This window comes from Rhamphochromis sp. 'chilingali' (assembly GCF_963969265.1).
Source record: "Rhamphochromis sp. 'chilingali' genome assembly, chromosome: 17".
NCBI lineage: Eukaryota > Metazoa > Chordata > Actinopteri > Cichliformes > Cichlidae > Rhamphochromis > Rhamphochromis sp. 'chilingali'.
Window position 1 is genome coordinate 10,004,015 of NC_137944.1, and position 19,649 is coordinate 10,023,663.

The 19,649-nt window shown below is 39.6% G+C and overlaps 1 protein-coding gene across 3 annotated transcripts in view; it reads right to left on the bottom strand.

The window, feature by feature from the left end:
* LOC308384655 (receptor-type tyrosine-protein phosphatase U-like) overlaps positions 1–19,649 on the bottom strand; it is a 259,383-nt gene that overhangs the window by 16,471 nt on the left and 223,263 nt on the right. For all 3 annotated transcript variants that reach the window (XM_080863197.1, XM_080863196.1, XM_080863195.1), the window contains 6 exons: positions 18,375–18,411; positions 11,804–11,901; positions 4,669–4,785; positions 4,354–4,508; positions 1,662–1,797; positions 23–172 (listed from right to left, as the gene is read on the bottom strand). In XM_080863197.1, the coding sequence (XP_080719323.1) occupies positions 23–172; positions 1,662–1,797; positions 4,354–4,508; positions 4,669–4,785; positions 11,804–11,901; positions 18,375–18,411 (693 nt within the window). The remainder of the gene's footprint in view (positions 1–22; positions 173–1,661; positions 1,798–4,353; positions 4,509–4,668; positions 4,786–11,803; positions 11,902–18,374; positions 18,412–19,649) is intronic.

The window sequence follows — 19,649 nt, forward strand, 5'->3', positions numbered from 1 at the left end:
CGTCATCGTCTCTCAGTATTACCTGAAACTCCTCCTTCAGCTGCGAACTGTTGCTCTGTGAGTCGACCTTTAGCATTTCTTTGTAAGTGAGAGCAAACTCAGTCACAGGGATGGCAGTCTCTCCACACAGACAAGCCTCCAGAATGGCATCGTGGATGAAAACATACTGTTCCTGAAACACACACAGAGGGTAACGCATTCCCACTTTTCCCAAGTCACATAAAACCCCTCCGTCTCACCAAAGAGCGGCCTCACTGTTAATTGCCCACTCGTCAAAAACAATGCTGAATTTAATTAATGCTGTTGACTAACAGTCAGAGCTGTTCAATACTCTTCACATTACCATGCCGACACTCGGGTATTGTTTCCAAGCAGAAAAAAGTGTCCATAAAATGGGGTAAAAAAGTCCAGCAAACACACATCAGAGGAGCTAAACACTGCCCACACGCACCATTTAAAAAAAGTCACGAGCTGTGCAATTAACGAGGAAACTAGGAAATATGTTTTGATGTTCAACAAAACAACAGATCAAAGAGCTGAGGATACATTCATAATTACAGACATAAAACTGTCCCTCTTCCAACTTATTTATCATTTTTAATATGCTCTATAATTGTACTCATATTTAACTGGTAGACAAGCTGCAGCTAAGAGAAGAGATGAAATTAAAGGGAAATAAATACTATTGTTTGTGTATTTACTGTGCCGTCTCCTATTCCCGACTTATTAAGAAAAGAATGACGTTCCAACTTTTAATAGTTTTATTTATTGCGGTAATTAATGTCTTTCTCCCGCTTATTTATTTGAAGATTGTGAGTTCACTCTAAGCACACTTTGAATAAAAAAAACTGTGAGTTGTGAGTTTATTTATACAATTAAAGCAAGGATTTTATCAAATGAATGAATGATATGTGTCTTTAATAAAAGAAGTCTGACACTGGTCTTCTACACTAATGTAGCTGCTTCTTTGCTAATTCAACATAATTACATTTTTAAATATATATTCAGTGTAGAATCGTTTTTGCATGAAACAGTTACAGATAATATAATTAGTTAAAGACAATATTGTACATTTACATAATTAAATACATGTATAAACAGATGGGTGTATATGTGTATACATCATTTCCCTACATTTGGCTCCGTCAAAAGTTGGATAGACAGTATTTTATAGAAATAAATCAGAGCTATAATATATATACAGCAATGCCTTGAAGGTGGCTTTTTACTTACTTTACTTCTTCATATTAACAATCATTTACATTTTTTCTTTCTTCTTTAAAAACTAATTCTTCCCCATATTTTTATAAAAGTCAGGCAGCACGATTAATCACTTAATTTGAGGTGTTTCAATGACTGAAAACACCTGAATTCAAAGATTAAAACCCATGACCCATCGCCTTTATCCATGCTACTTTTTTTGTCAGTTTGGCCTCAATCAGCACTATTGTAGAAAAAAAAAAAGGAAATGAAATGAAAAAACTATTTGTAATTTGTAAAGTTAGGCAGCTTTACAATGTTCTATCAATAACTAATATTACAGTTGAAACAAAAATGATTTATGTTTATGAACTAATACCTGCTGTTAAGGCTAAACCTGTGAGCTTCTATTAAAGCCATCAGCATGGCATCTCTAACCACATTTCCACTCTCCCACTCACCTCAGTCTGGATCATGTTGATGCGACGTGAGCAGAGGGTCTTAACACAGTTGTAGATGTCCACCACTCCTTCACACTCAGCCATATCCAACATGACATCTAGAACGATGTAGCAGCCGGTCCTGCCTGCCCCCATGCTGTCACAGAGGAGAGGGGAGATGGATTAGAAGGCCTGAATATACCACTGAAAAGAAAAAAAACTCAATGGGGATCCTTTCATTAATAAATGAGATTCTTTAACTCGTGTACAAATGGAGCTTTTGTCCTGCAAATAAAGACAGTAGATACACGAACCTTCTATCTTCTATCATAGCTTGAAGTTTCTCTGCTCTGGCCTATGCTTTGCTTTAACACTGCTGTAAAGATGTTCAGATGTCTGTGAATGCTTCAGCTCTTTCTAGGTAAGGCTTAGTTACTTTAAAACTGTGCCTGCACTGGGATATCCTATAACGCTGGGATATCTTATACCCAAAGAAATATTTGTCTTCATATAGCCATTGCTCTTCCACTGAAAGGAAAAAACACTCTCAGCGGTGCGCCAGTGTTGTTAAAAAAGTATCACTTATGATAAAACGGAAAAGCATCACAGCTTGATCAGAATCTGAAATCCAAGAGAGGGTGTACACTGGCAGACTGGGCTGAAATAAAAACAAACACCAAGAACAGATCTCAGCATGTTGGTGATTATTACAAATCCAAAGTGACTCAGTGATATTTACCCCTGCTTATATTTCTCACAGTTGACCTACTATACGGTGCTGCTATTTTGACAGTTGAGTTTTTTGGACTGACTTGGTGCCATATAATACACAGTACGATCAGGTTATAAAAGGCAGACAGCACAAAAATAAAAGTAGCTGTTTTTCCATATTATTGAACTAATCACAAACTCTTGCATTTAAATCTGCTGCAATGACCCGGTTACTGCGTTCACCAGATATCAACACAATTTCGATCTGCTCCTCACGTGTTAACCTCTTCAACATGTCAATGGCTGTGAACAAAGAGAAACTTGTAAATAAGTCATGAAAGAATAAAGTTAGGTTGAAACCAAGCACACCATTGTTTTTCTTGTGACATTACCAATAAGTTTGATGTGTCACATGGCCCTCTTTCTATTGAAAAAACAAAAGTTGTATCCAAGATGGCCGACTTCTAAATGCCCGCCATGGTCACACCCATCTTGAGGAGTTTGCCCCCTCACATATACTAATGTGCCACAAACAGGACTTTAATATCACCAACCATTCCCATTTTATTACGGTGTATCCATATAAATGGCCCACCCTGTATTTACAAAAAGAGTGCAATGAAAAGTTTGTGTGCAGTGGAAACTCAGAGATTTTTGTGACTGACCCTGTTGCATCGACATTTCTCTCAGTTCCTGAAGGTGCAAAATATAGTGTGAATTTTTATTGTATAAATAATATTTAAAACCACCTTATCACCCAAATATGATCACTTGAGGTTAAAGAAGAACTAAGATGTGATGGTCAAAACACTAACATTAGGCTTTAAAACATTCATTCATTTCATTTGTGTTTCTCATTAGTTTTTCTGTTGTGAGTGATTACATACGGCAGCTACTTGTGTACACACACTGGATTTTTGCATTCAGACTTGTTTGTTGTAAAGCTGTTTGTTACTCAAACTGGCATTTAATTGATTCATATGACATTTTTTTGACTTTCATCCAGCATCTTAAGCACTTTAGGGATCCCAGGTGTTGAAATAAAATAAATTTCACTGGAGCACAGCAAGTCATGCTCCACTTTAAAGTGAAGGCTGTAGGAACAGTTATCCTGCACATCATTGTATGTTATGACAAAGAGGTAGAGACAGAATGAAATAAATGCATTTTCAAACTTGGTTTCGCTGTGAAGTGTTGGCACAGGTTTGCTGTTGTCAAGTTCTCTAATGGACTTAATAAGCTGACAGGGTGTTACCATAGTTACCAAATGATTTGCACGAACAGAAGCTATGTCACTTATACAGATGGCTTATTATAAGATGCACCAGAGTTGTCTGTGAAGGTTCTCAGTCATCCAGGTCATCGTAGTCTAAGGAGCTTGGAAAGAAAAGCGTCTGGAAATCCAGACGCTTTTCTTTCCAAGCTCCTTAGAATGCACCAGAGTTCAATTCACAGCTTTCACAGCAGCCCTAACAAACTGTTGGCAGTGTTATATTAGCAATTTCTCTACAGTAGAAGTAAGTTAATCGTGATTGTAGCATGAAAACTTGTTCTATATTTCTTTCTATATTTTCTATGTTGAAAAAAATGCCCAAATGGATCAAAAAGAAATCTGTGAGCAAAAGCTTCTGCTGCAGGTCTAATAACAATTATTAGTCAACAGACAGCTTAAAAAAATTCTTCCCTGAAAAGCCAGACGCTGTCCTTGCCCGTTGTGAAAAATCCTACCACCTGCGTCTTTGTGAATGTTTTCTGGGTATGTGTGAAGCATTTTATTTTATCAACACTTTTGTGCTCTCCACAACACAAACACAGAACAGAGAAGCTGACAGTTATTTTGAGAAATGCAGAAAAACACAAACTGAAGCTAAAAAAACGCAGTGCTAAGTGCTATCTAAGCGCACTGGAACATGTTGAACATGGCGTATTTATAGGAGGGAGTATTTACAGCCACCATATCTGTTAGGCAATTTGCTTATTATCAGGACAGAAGGGATGTTACCTGCAGTGGACCACCACAGGTCCAGCATCAGGAGGAGTCGAGGCCTTGACCCGGCGCAGGAAAGCCAACAGGCCCGTAGCGTGGTACGGCACGCCGTGCTCAGGCCAAGAGGTGAAGTGGAACTGGCACACTTCGTGTTTGGCAGGGTAACCTCTCTAAAACAAACAATGAGTCAGGTGTAATGTGAAGTGATGATTATAAGAAGTGAAATAGCTGAAATAAAAAAGACATGAGAGCTGAGCTGCTGGGTACAAATGACGCACACCGGCCACGCTCACAGGTTTGATATAAAAATAATGCAAGAGTATGACTCACCCTCTCCATGGCAAAGGTGCGCACAGTGTACTCTGCAAGTGTTTCAGTCTTCAGCAGTGTTATCTTGATGTCACCGTAGAGCTCTGTGTCATCGGGCCAATACTTACAGCACTTCATCTGAACAAAGAAAGTTCAGTTACAGGTTAAATACAGTTAATGTATGGCTGAATTAATATAACCAGGTATTAATTCAGCTCAGCTCAGTTATAATCATGTCACAGTGCTTTATATCATAAGGTAAGGAAGCTACAGTGACAGTGAAAATCTTAATAATCAGACGACGTCCTCTATGAATGAACACTTGGCGAAAGTGGGAAGAAAAACCTCCGTTCTTACAGGAAGAAACCTCCAGCAGAATCAGGAAAGACAGGGGCGGCCATCTGCTGTGACCGATGGGGGCGTTGTCCTCTACATCATCAATGTGATTTTATTTCTTAAAAAAACACTAAATAAATAGCACAATTAGGGCTGGGCCATATTATACCGTTCACGGTAATACCGGTATAATGTTAGGCAACGATAGGAAAATGAAATATCGCGATAGAATGGGAGTAAAACGCGCATGCGCAGTGCCTTTGTTTTCATACGCACATGGCCGATTGTTGAGTGAAACAGATGAACCAGAATTGGTTTGTAAAAATGGTGCAACTTCAGTGATGTGGAACTGGTTTGGTGTTTGTCCGTCAGATACACAACAAAGCACATTTTTTTGCAGAACATGCAAGCGGCCGTTGTTATTGTCGTATTTGTCGGACTAAGATGCTATGGAACGCCAGGACTGCCATAATGAATTAATTAAATACACCATTAAATAATTAATTAAATGTGGCAATAATTAATTAAAATTGGAATTAATTAATTAAATAAATAGTTATGACACATGTAATTAATTAATTATTGACACATTTAATTAATTATTTATGTATTTCACATTTTAATTAATTATTGACACATTTAATTAATTATTGACACATTTAATTAATTATTTAATGATATATTTATTTATTTCATTTTGGCAGTCCTGGCGCCTGGCTCTCGTCATGAAATAATTTTATCTGTCAGCCTCACCCATCAAACTCAGGGGGCGGGGTTAACGCTGCCCATGCAGCTTCTCTAACATTTGATTGGTTGCCGTGCAAAGTAAGTCAAAACAGGTCGATCCTAGAAAATCGATTGCTTGTGTAGACTTGGGGCAGCCAGTTATCCCAGAATGCAGATCAAATCACAAGCAGCAATGGTGGTGGTGTAGTTTTAAAATACCCCGTTTTTCTGTCACCAGCTACACTTTTAACAGTGTTTTAGCCGCGAATGTCGCGCCGTATGTCTGGTCAGGTTGTCAACATAGAACATGTTTGCAAAAGTGCTCAGATGTTTTCAGAGATTTCACTAGCTCTGCTAACAGTTAGCATGCAGAGTGCACCGAGGGGGTTACGTTAACCGGTTTGTTTACATATTCCACTCTCCGTGTTCCACATGTTGCATTCGCAGATTCTCATTTTCACCGAACGATCGTCTCTTTCCGCCTGGTCTTGTGTCTCTGTGCTTCTGTAACATAAAGAACGAGCTGACATTTTTCTCACGAAACCAGCGATCAGCTCAGCAGACCCTCAGTTTACCTGCATGCATCCTCCTCCTCATCTGTCAGCTGTTTAACACCTGCTGCTAATTCAAGAAACACGCCTAGTTACCTGGTGATAGTCACAGTTTAACTGGGCAGCCGGTGCTCGATATAACGCAATGTCAGCGCATTTTTCTGCACAAGATAAGTAAATATAGTGTTTTCCCCGAGCGCAGAGCTGCTGGAGCTCGTTTCCTTACAGAGCACTTTATAGGCGAACAGCTTTATCAGCGGCTGATGTCCAATCACCAGCACACAGCTTTCAAACCTCAGCTGAGTTTTAGCTCTCAGTGGTTAAACGCTGGACTTCATTCACTCAGGTTCTGTCTGTCGGGTCACGTTTACTTCGCTGTTTTATTTACAACTGAGCAAATCGGTTTGGCTGAGGTTAAAGTTACGTTTCATAACTGCATAGTTTCACAGACGTTTAATGGTTCACTGGCACATGTGTTAGACTGAACTATCATCTAAATATCATCTGTTTTTTAATAGTTATTCAACTGTATTCTAAGCACCAGCTGTCTGTTAGAATGTGATTTTTTCTCTCTCTCTGTTGGCAGAGGTATAAAAATGCGCAGGAAAATCTGACATGCATGGCGAACTTCACCGACGATATTTAGGGAGGAATAAACACACATCAAACATAAATGAACCATTTGTCTGTCTCCATAATTGAGAGAATTTTCTCTTCTTATGTCAACACTCTCTCTCTTTTTTTTTTCTTTTTTTTTGCTTTTTCGGTCATGTTATGTTTACCTGTCAAAGGCTTGTTACAAACTATGAAACACATTGTGCAGACTTCTGGATGTTAGAAGAAAACTAATACTGCTCATGAATGAGACTAAAGGCAGGAAGGTGTCCTTTAAAACTAAACATGTTAATAGGACCTCCCTGTTTATATCATAGTTTATGATATAGCACGTGTATTTCAGTAATAGCCTGCTGAGGCCACTATACGTGCTGGCCTCATATCAAATGTGAAGGCAGACTGAGTCTATGTTTGACGTTTTTTATATCTAATCTTCCTTTTGAAACATTTAAACAGCAGCGAGGGAATACAAATTCAAATTGTCGGAACAGGTTTGCTCGTTTCTTGGATTCATTTGGTGATTTATTAAATGTATAACTGTTATTCTAATCTGCTGCTGAGTCTCTTACACTTTTCTTTATGCTGTATATTTTCACGTCTCTGGAATAGTTGGCAGTTAGATAGTCAGCTGGGAAACTTTGTGTTAACTCATGGAGCTGAGGATATCGTGGATATGCTGACCTCGCTGCGTGGTGTACAGAGCGAGGTCAGCATGATTAATATTCACAATAAAAATATTAGCCGAACATCATGAAGTCTGTATGTGTTTCATAGTGTCGAACAACCTTTGTACAGTTAAAGCCAGCAGTTACTACATGACGGAAACACCAACGTTATCTCTTTTATGTGTTTATACACAGGTCACGCTGATTACTGAACAAAAACCCAAAGATCAGATGTTAAACAGATTTATTTGCTCTCTCTCCTCCTTAAACATGTTTTTAATGTTAGTTATAATTCAGAATTGGCGACTGAAACACGTAGGACACATAAGAACATCAGGAAATAAAACATCGATAAATATAACCTCAGTAAAAGAAGTCAGCGGGGGTTACTACAGCTGTGTACCGGGGCCTGCGCTTTGTCGGTGGGATTGCTTGCGAGGCGAGCGGGTCTATCCCACGCTTTGCCGTGAGACTGGGCAGACATCTCCGAAATCATCGAAACACTTTTGCAAAGAGGCTGTATCTTGACAAACCGACCAGACACATGAAGATTAAACCACTACATTCTCGGCTAAAAAAATATTAAAACGGTATTTGGTAACACACAAACAGGGTTTTTCAAAGCTCAGTTCTGTTAGCTTCCACATGCCGGTTGTTGTGTGCTAGAAACAATGGCCACCAGGCCAAAGCAATGGTTTTGACTCGATCAGCGTTAACCCCGCCCCCTGAGTTTGATGGGTGAGGCTGACAGATAAAATTATTTCATGATGAGAGCCAGGCGTCAGGACTGCCAAAATGAAATAAATAAATATATCATTAAATAATTAATTAAATGTGTCAATAATTAATGAAATGTGTCAATAATTAATTAAAATGTGAAATACATAAATAATTAATTAAATGTGTCAATAATTAATTAATTAAATGTGTCAATAATTAATTAAAATGTGAAATACATAAATAATTAATTAAATGTGTCAATAATTAATTAATTACATGTGTCATAACTATTTATTTAATTAATTAATTCCAATTTTAATTAATTATTGCCACATTTAATTAATTATTTAATGGTGTATTTAATTAATTCATTATGGCAGTCCTGGCGTTCCATAAGATGCTCTTAAATCTGGGAGTAATCTGGGTCCTAAACTCCGTATGTTTCAGGTCAAACAACACTGCAGCATCACTTAGAATTAAAAACTGTCTAAATTCTTTCATCTTTAATAAAACGATCAGCATTGCTGCTTTACCAGGTGTAACTATAAAGTTTAACTTCCAGGCATCCATGAAAACAAAATGTATTACATTTAACGGAGTTAGAAGTTAGCAGGAAGCTAGCGGAAGTTAGCTCGCTAGTTTCGCTAGTTACCTAAGCATGATATAGCACGTTCTGACGGAGAGATTTCTGAAAAAAATCAAACGTACAGCTCTGCTATCACTTCCAACATAAATGAAGACAGGAAACTAAACAGCAGTGACGTTTGTAGGGTTACTGAAATTGGGCTAGCTGGTATATAATGATGTGCTACGTGATCGCTAGCGACACAGCTATGTTAGCATAACATAAACAGTGAAGCTGGAGGACGAACACTAACACTTTTCCACTTATAAAAGTTAACGTGAAGGTTCTTCATGGTTAGAGACAAATGCAATCGCATGGCAGGATACTGTAAACGGACCAAACTTCAGTCAGGAGAACAACTGAGATAATCCATCCACAATACGAGGTTAGTCATTAATATACTGCAACAACATGGGAATAGAGCAGCTGCCAGAGAATTCAACATTAATGAATCAATGGTACAGAAGTGGAGGAAGCAAGAAGAATGAGTTTAATAAAGTTTGATTTATCTGACTGCTTTGTTTCGCTTAATGTGCCTTATAATCCCGTGTACCTTATGGTCCGAAAAATGCGTACTGCACACTGCAGTTTAATGTTGCAAAGCACCTCTTTTTAACTTCAGTGGATATTATACATGGTTATGCTCAGGATATGTCAGCCCATTTCTACTGGAAATGCCTTTTGGTTAAACTTTCAGCAAGGAATTTGCATTTGCACTGTTACATTTTTATAAAGCTTTAATGTACATAAAAACCAGCTTCTTGTTTAAGTGAAAATAAATGGAAGGTTGTCTTTTTGCGCTAGTAATGTTGTGGAGTTGTATTTTGTCTCGCATCAATTATATCGTCGGTTATATCGTTATCGCAAATTTTCAAATATATATCGTGATAAATATTTTTGGCCATATCGCCCTGCTCTAAGCACAATGTATTTTGAATTGCACAAAAGTGCTGGATGTAGAACAAGTTCTTAAAATAAAAATCACATTTATATTTCTTAATTCTTTTAATTGACAGAAGGTTTCATAAAAGAAATTTAAAATTGATTAATTATTTCACAGTTCAGGCTTTTATATTTTTTTGTCCCTGTTAATATGTGACCCTGGCCGACACTTGCTTCGACGTGTGATTGGAAAGTTATTTGAATTTCACAAAAAGAGATGCCGTTCCATGCTTTATGTTTCATTTATGCTTCTGGAAGGGAAACAACTGCTAAACTGTAACTTCTATTCTAAAAGCCTGCTTGAAATGTATTGCAGTTTAAAATGAGTGAGAAGCAATCTGTGGAGAAGATTGTGAGGTGCAGGCCTTTCATTTATTTTCATGATTCAAAGCATTATTTCCAGTAATCTGTCATGCCAACAGTCTATTGAAATGTACACATTACTAAACACAGCTAATTTAACTAACAAAACTTGCTAGCTAATTTAGAATCCAGAGACTGTAAAGTTAAGAAAAAATGAAAACTTAAATACGATCACTAACCTGAGCTGACACAAGATTTTTGTTTACTATGTACTGAAGTAAAACATTACACTAAAGCAATGTCAATCTAAATGTTCATTTTAACTAAGCATAGTAAGATTTGCTACAGACGCAATCATATTTAGGGTGAAATACATATTAATATAAAATAGTTACACACAAAATATTTAACAACCGCAAACAGTCAATTACTTTACTGGTTAAGATATTTCTTAGGTTTCATTAGAGCAACCCAAGAAACTACTTAGAAAACTACCTAAAAGCTCAGTCACATGAGAGTAAAAATGGGATGGCAACCTCCCTGCAATTAGGGACAAATTGCTGCCCAGAAATTGCATTGATTTTTTTCACATTCAGCAAACAATTGCAAGTAATTTCTGTGACCAAACGGTTGCCCAAAGCCTGAGCATGCGGCACCCTCAACTTCTGGGTAACCACTTTCGATTGCAAGGTGAGTGACAGTGCTACTTGCAGTGCCACTTGGACTGCCTTCTAATTTATAAAATCAGACAAACCAGTCTGAGCCAGTCTCTGCTGATCACTGCAACATTAAAATTGGGGACTCAACTTAACTGGTTGCCAGCTGTTTGTATTCTGGTCGCATTCCTATATAAAGGCAAAGTTGTGGAGCAACTGTCTGCACTTATGCCATTTTGCAGTTGTCCTGCAGCAAGTGTGTCATTCTTTGTGGAAGAGTTTCTGAAGTTCTCTCTCAACTGTATGAGCTTCTGAATGTATACAGTTAATGTGAATTTCTGTGTAGATTGCAACATGTTTGCAACAGATGCCAAATTATTACAGTTCACTGTTGTATTACAACAAACTAAATTGCATGTAATCAGCAATTTGTTCTCATTCAACTGCAAACCGACATGTCCTCATGCACCAAAGCTGCTCTGAAGATGTAGATCATGTGCCCGAGGAACCGTTTCAAAGGCAAAGAGATCACTGCAAACATTTTGCAGTAAGTTTGGTTGTGTTGTGGGCTGTTTTTGCTGGTGTGACTGTAGTATAACAGTTTGTGGTATCCCAACAGTATGCCCTTTTCTGTTCACTACTAATAATGCTTCCCTAACTGAGGTATATTTCTTAGTTATGATATTTTAGGAATTGTACAGTTGCTTTTGTATACATTTTGAGTACAAACTGTAGCTTTCTGCATTCAGCAGATAGGAAGAGTATAAGCGTCTACTGTATTCCAGTACTTCACCATAGGCCTTCATCAAATTCAAAGCTCTGACCTTGGACCACAGCCACCAAAGTAAAAGGTGATCCCTCATGATCAGACAGCTGCTGCCATTTCCTCCCACAAAAACAGAGTGGAGCAGCTCTTCTAATATATAGCCCCTGATAAAGGGAACTTCAGAATCCATCTCTCCATTCATCTTCACAGGCGGCTAAAGAGGTCACAGGACAAAGGCGAGGGAAACCTACCCTGCCCACCTCCACCAGCTTGGTGATCATGACAATGCTGAAGCAGTTCTCCTGCCAAACCATCCGCCAGAAATCGTAGATCATCTCTTGCTTGGGGCCTGTGGAGGAGGAGATACACAACAGAGTTACAAGTGGAAGAGTGGAAACAGGGAGGAAGAGGAAGAGAAGTTACAGAAGGAGAGAGGACGATATGGAAGGAAGAGAGATGATAATAAGTCAGAGAAAATAGCAGCAATAACCATCAATGTACAGGCAGTGTGTAATCCATGCCAGGGAATAGAGTAACAATGTGTCATTCATGAACTATTGCCCGCTCTCTGTTCTAATACTACGGAGAAATGTCATTTCAATACACCCACAAATCCTGCGCCATTGTGCAAATAAGCTTCTGTGTTGCCTTTCCCAGGCACCAGTGGTTGACACAAATCACAGCTTCCAGGAGAAGATGACACTTTCATTGATTTCATTACACTGTTGTGTTAATAATATCACAAGGTCCTCCTTCATACTGACTTCTCTGCCAAACGCACTACATGTATTTCAGCGAACGAAGTATGGATTCATTTCAGCCCACACAGTTTGTCTAACAGAAATATCATCTTCTTTCATGTAACTGCTCTAAATGTCTTTGTATGCAAAAACATCCACATAGTAATTTTTCCTGTGTAAATCTGGGCCCGAGATCACAACTGAACCTCACAGACACTTAAATCATCAGGCTGATGATATTTGACATTTTCTGTACGAAATGAAGAGTCACTACTACTAAGCTATGACTGCATAATCAGATTCTTACACATCTTAGTCCTCTTTGCATGGAGCTTCACTGCTGTCCAGAAAATGTTACAAAACATGAGTGGGCCACACTTTGGCAGCGGTTAACAAAAAAACCACAAACTACACACTGCTTGAAATTCTCTTTAAAGCAGCAAATACATTTTTTTAAAAAAAGCTACCGGAAATACCCTTAAAATGCAATTATTTCCTTGATAAAGTTGTCATGATCCTGGGCCATGTTGGCCCAGCATTCTTAGTTTCATGTATATTTGTATTTTGTTCCTTATTTGACTTCCCCTTGTGACTTTTACCCCCTGTGTGCCCCTCTGTGTATCTGTGAGCCCTCATTTCCCCCGTGTTTTATTCCATGTTTTCCCCCAGCCCGTTATGTCTGTGCTCTCCCCGTGCTCCCTCTCTCCTCCTGTCTGCGCCTCTGTGTACTTCCTGTTTTACTTTGACAGTCTCCCGTCAGTATGCGTCATGTTGTGTTGCTCCTGCCCTGTCTCGTTACGATTATCTGTGTCAGCTGTATACATATTATTAAGCTGTAATATGTGTACATACATATTAAGTACATATTATTCAAATCTTGAGATATATGTAGGAAAGAACAAGCACACACGAGGTGAAAAAAAATCCTCTCAAAGCTGGGACTAACACAAAAACTTCCACTGAGGCACATATGATAATGGACTTCAAGATTGTGTGTGATGCTCTTAACTTTGTACTACCCACTTTCTGCCGTGGCCAAACAAATTTCCCACGTGTGGGACTAACAAAGGTTTATCTTATATTATTTTATCTTCTCTAATATCTTATCTTATCTGACCTTCCAGTCCGTCCGTGCAAACTCACTGGCCACAGTTCACCAGTGTTTGTCTCAGCAGATTCACAGATTTACTGGGAAATAGAAATATAGATGCACTGTACGTGCGGGTGGTCAGAAATTAACTTTCTGTAATGGTCATATTGATTAAGCCTCCAAATCCTTTTAATAAACTCCTGCAAACGAATTCAAATATTCCCCTTTGACTGTGATCTCCAAACGTAGATATGTCAGGTAGTTTCATGTCCTGACACTGAGATTAAAAAGAGCAGCCTGACTGTTTAAAGTCAACTGTGTGAGAAACAACAGTGTGTGATGTGAAAAAACATTGATCACTTAATCGCTTGCTTAGAATGCAATGTTCTGGTTGGAAGCCTTGGGTCCTGGTATTCCTGCAAGCATAATTCCATACAACCCTCCCACCTGAGCTCCACCCCCTGGATCAATGACTTGTCGGCAGCAGAACCCTCCCAGCAGAGCAATGTGCCCCTCACATAGTGGAGAAACTGCTGAGGTAGAGTTCAAGGAACACAGTGAAGTTTTTTCCACAAACTTCAAGAAGTCCAGTGACCCTTAAAGTTTATATCTGAAAGAGCTGAAACAATGAATGCTTGTACACACTGGCTACCAAAAAGGCACTTCAAAAGTCTGTCCTGCCAAAGGAGAGAGAGGGCAGAGAGCTTCAGGTGTTTTTCTTTTTTTTTAATAACTCTAATTTGTGTAAAAATTAAATGAGAAAGGCAATACAGGGTTTCTGAGGCTTTGTGTTTCAACAGATAAATAAATAGAAAGAGATATAAAGCAGTTCTTGTTTTCACAGCTTTTATTTGCACAGTTGTGGAATCAAAAAGCATGCCTTTGACTACATGCCCCAGGGCAAACATGCAAAGACAACAGGAGGAGGAACAGCGTTACTTGCCTGTTAAAATCAGAGCATGACAAGAGCTCTGGCTTTCGTAACAGCCGTGTACTGGTCTGTATTGATTCCAGTCAACCCAAGGTGAGTCAGCTCCAGCCTGAGTACGTTTTAAAGTGCGCACGTGGGCAGCTACTTTAACCACTGTTTTTCCTCCTCCTTACGGGTTATTCATGGCTCGCCCCCCTGTTAGCGATTGCTGCAGTCTTATTTTATGTGTATTAGATATGCGAGATGATAATTTTTCAGCAGTAGGAGAAGCGCACTAATACATCACCAGAGGGAGGGGACAGTCAGGCGAGAGATGGATCATGTTTGATCCCAGCAGCTGGGTAAATCTGTATGCACGGCATAACTTACTGCCACTGTGGACCGGAGTTTGTGGAGTACACTTAGCATTTCTCCTCCCTGTCTGCCTCTCCTATCACCCGTCTCCTCCCGCTCCCCTGGACATAATAGTGAGCTAGCTCAAAGCACCTGCTGCAAGAGCTCAGCTGTCTTACGACTCATCTAAGATACAACAAATCAAACCCAACACATCGCCACAGCTGACCACCCGGGGCTCACGGCACACGTATGCACAGCATGATGCTAGGAGTGTGCAGAGTGTGAGGGGCAAATTGCAGCTTTAATGATGAGTCACTGTACGTACACTCTACAGCAGCGGTCCCCAACCTTTTTTGCGCCACGGACCGGTTTATGCCCGGCAATATTTTCACGGACCGGCCTTTAAGGTGTCGCGGATAAATACAACAAAATAAAACTAGTACCGGTACCGAAAAGACCCAGGAAAACCGAGTAAACGATAAAAACGATAACAAAATAATGCTGAAAACTGATAAAAACCCTGAAAACTATACATTTCACACCTGAGCCTCAACTCTCGCGGCCCGGTACCAAACGACTCACGGACCGGTCCGAGGCCCGGGGGTTGGGGACCGCTGCTCTGCAGTACATGAGTCTCACAGCTAAAGTAATGCTGTTACCTCCTCAACTATAACTTATTTCCATAGTGTTATTTATAATTTCAGCTAGTTTTACATTTTACATATTAATGAATTGATTATGATTGTGTATGTACTACCTGGGCCCAAGTCCTCAGTTTAGGTTGATGGCATTTTTTTAGTAGAAAAAGGCTTAAACATGAATTGAGCTGCGGTTTGGGGAAGGCCTCGGAGGGGACTGGCGGCAGTTCCCTATGTACTAATGAGAAGTGAATGAATTGATAAAGGGGAGGAAGGGTAGGGCCCAAAAACAAGAGCGAACAGCTTGTAGAATAAGGGGGGTAAGGGGGGGTGTCATATATAGATAAGAACCGGAAGGGGCGTGTTTGGAGGCGTGGTCCTGCTCCTGAAATTCAGATAGATTCAGATCTCCAAAAAATCAAACATATGGTAACTTAGGAACCCAAACTCATGAATATATTAGACTGCAATTGAAAACGGAGATAAAATAGACTTTCAGCAAACAGCAAATAAAGCAGCAACCTTCTGATCATTAAAGAGCAAATGTGTTTCAGAACTGAGTCCCCACTGAGTGATGCTGAAAGTGTCCAGGAAACAAAACTTTAAGACCTGCTTAAAAAAAAAAAAGTGTTGATGTCTATCGCTAATTTCTTTCTTCATGCCTTCATCACAACTCTATAGGAGAAGAGAAAAACAATAAGAAATTGTATTTTTATATAACAACCATTTAAATTGAATTATTGCTTGATGTTATGCATGATTAAACTTAGTTCCACTAAGTTAATAGTGACACAGGCAATTATAGCAGCTAGTTTTCATTAAACTTATATTTAATATATTCAAAAAGTAATTTTCTCAACAAAAATATGTCTCGCTTTGTGCTGTAAGTTGCATTTAACAACTTACAATGTAAAGCGCTGATAAAGTCTGAGGTAAAGATAAAGTCTAAGGTTGTCAGACCTAAGGCTGGATATCAGAGAATAATCAGTTATTTTCCATTTTAAATTAATTAATTGAATTTGAGCATCAACTACAGAGTTTGGAGCTATTTTTTTATTTCTCCATCAATGACAACAGAAAAAAAAAGAATTTTAAAAGTGCATCATATTTGTGCGAGACTGGAAAGTCAAATTAACTCATGTTAGGTTAGAGCAGGGAAACAAATAAGAGCTGATCATAGTTTAATGGATTCAATTGAGCTTAATAATGTTTTTGAAAAAATGGCTCGATTATTCTTTTTACTGCTTTTTTCCACAATATAGAACAGTTATGTGTTAAACCAGTGTTGCAAAGATGCTCCGACAAACTAGTTTTATCTGTTGTGGCTCACTACTTGCAGAGCTGCAGTGTAAGTCAAGTCAAGGTGAAGACACAGAAACAGTTACAGGTAAGAGTGAGAGTCCTGATCTGTGTATGAGGCAGAGGGCGACACAACCTTATCTATGCGGGACAGAGTTTTGATAATATCCTGTACCAAAGTACATTTAATTCAATTTCAATTCAGTTTTATTTGTACAGTCCCAAATCACAACAACAGTTGCCTCATTACATCACTACTCTCTATTCTCTGGATCAACAGGAGTTGGTGGAAAATGTCCTTTTGTTAACATGTCAGGATTGTAACAGTCCTGACAGAACCATCCTTCTACTGAACAGAAAACTCAGAGCAGAAAATATTTCCGAGTCCAAAATCGCTCCCAAAATGCTACGTAAAGACAGCTGTGTATTTACTGCCTTATAGACATTTATAACACTATAGGAGTGCCCAATTTTAGGGTACATTTATCAGGATTATTAATATTATTCTATAGTGTCTTCAAAAATTCTACATTGGAACAAAAAGTTCTTTCTAAGAATAATACAACATGTAGCTCCACATTTTTCAGCAGTCACGACAAATCTCATTTTCTGGTCAACATTCAGTGAAATGTGAACTGTCCCGTATTCAGCACAGGGAGTGGTAAATGTGTGACTTTGGAGATGCTGTACATTTGACTTGGTTTAAAAAAGGAAAGCCCACTGAACTGGCTATGATTATATTTGGCAATTCCTGGGATTTTGTTGTGACATGATGCCCCTGTGAGGGGAATTGCAGTGAAAAACTCTGCATATTTGCATCTGTAAAGTGAAAGTGTTAAAGTAAAGGTGCTTATTGGTCTGCCCAGCTGTTTTAATAAACTCATAGTTGTTTTAAAAGATTTATTTTGGGGCATTTAGCTTTGATTTTACAGCAGGACAGTAGAGCAGACTTGAACGGAGGGAGAGTGGGTGAATGGACACACAGGAAATGAGCACGGAGCATTCATTTCCAAAATAAAGGAACTCCTCTGTCTCATTCTTCAATTCATTCTCATTTTGTGAACTGATTTTCAACCACATCTTAACCCAAAGTAAATTTTTACTTCTACTTGAAAGTCACACTGGCACCTCTTCCACCTCCCGCCTGCGCCCGTGTGTGCACGAAGAGCAAAACGTTAAAGAAAGAGAAGGAGAGAAATTTTCAGAGGTTACTTTTGAGAAGCGGCAGAACTGAGAGCAAAGTGAAAGATGGGAAGAAATCAGAGGGGGATTACAGAGTGAAAAACACATTCAGTGAATAAACAGGATCAGAGTCGGCAGAGAACAGAGAAAATGTCTTGCTCTCTCGCTCAGTGCATGTCTCTCTTTCATTCTGTCTCGCTCTGAGTGAGGGTGTGCCTGAGTGTGCCGCTTGGGAAATGCAGCCTATATAGTGAATCAAAACTACATCAGAGAGATGTTGTGCCACACATGCAGATGGCAGGGAGGAGAGAGACGGAAGCAGAACTTCAGACACAGCGACACTCAGCAGTTTACAGTGTCGGCTGACTGACGGGTACAGTCGGCTGCTCCGAGAGCGTTTCTCACAGATGGAGGAAAAGGCTTGTTTGTGGTGGAAATCCAGATGTGAACGTGATGCAACACGGGCTCCTTGTTGTTTACACATTATTAATTCAGCTAACTCATTTTCATATTGTCAGCTGGGCTGCTGTTGTGCAAAGTGCGCTGCAAACAATCTGAAATACCAGCGGTGACACACTGCTGCTGGGTTTCGTGCCGTACACTCACCTTGAGTGGCAATGAAGTGGTTTGATCGCTGGTAGCCCTGTGGGACAGAGAGTGGAGATAAGAAAAAACGAAATCAGACAGAGGGTTAATAATTACAGGGATACATGATAACGTGAACTCTGGGACCAGCTCGGGCCTTGGTGGGACGCGGTATGCTCCACCTTTGACTGAAGATCTTTCTGAGAACTAATCTGTATGTGTTTGTTTGACCAGCCAAAGATTCTTTGGACTGTTTTTGGGCCCTAGCTTTGGGTGAAGAATCTCACTTGAATTATAATGCAGGAAGAAATGGCATTAATTCAAGTTTCTCTCTGCCTGTCTCCGAGCCAGGTCATTCATTCCAGAGCAAGGGAGCTGCATTTCAAAGGCAGCCTAGTGTGTGCTGCTTTGCATGCAGCCTGGGCTGCTGATCAAAGGTAGATTGACAAGTGAGCGATCTTCAGCTCTGGGAGTAATTCTACCTGAGTGACACTGACTGATCTGGCTGTCTCCTTTCTGCTCTGCTTGGCATTAGTGCAGTTATGATACAGTGTGCACGGCCTGGAAGGCTATTAGTGGCGTTCTGGCCCTCCACCAGGCAAAGACCTGTGTGCTGAATGCAAAGTAGTTGAGCATGATAGATCCCCAGAATTAAGATTAGTGCGCTCTCTCATGAATCGCAGGTAAAGTGATTGCAGCCGCTGTATTCAGTAAACATTTGTAGAAATACTGTACAGACACACACAGAGCGCAGTCCCTGTAGCCCCTCGAGCTCATATACATGTATGCACTACTGAGCAAGCAGGAACACAAATTACATTCCATAACTGTCATGCCGGAGAGCAATGCCGAGATGGATGGTCATCGCTACGAAAGACTGCAGCGAACCCATTCCCATGAGCCTCTGTTGCCGAGTTTCCCCTGAGCTGACCGGTTTCCTGTCTGTCACCTTGGCAACCACAGTTTCCAACAGCAGGCAAGCAGAAAAACACGAAGCGATGTGAATTCACAATGGATTGAAAAGAAAAAGTAAAGACATGCAGACGTGGAACGCGTATCAATTCCATCACAATAAGACGAAAAAACGATTCTCAGTTTGTTTTGCTTTGACAAATTTGGCTCGTTCCAACTACAACCTGTGACAAGGAAAACCAGGCCTTCGTGAAATGAACTCATATTCATCATGCATCTCAGAACTGCATATCAGAATCCCGTAGGAACTTTAATCATCCTCGCTGATAGCAGTCAAGGACGTCAGAGACATTTTTGTGTCCTCCTTGCAAAACAGTGAGAATA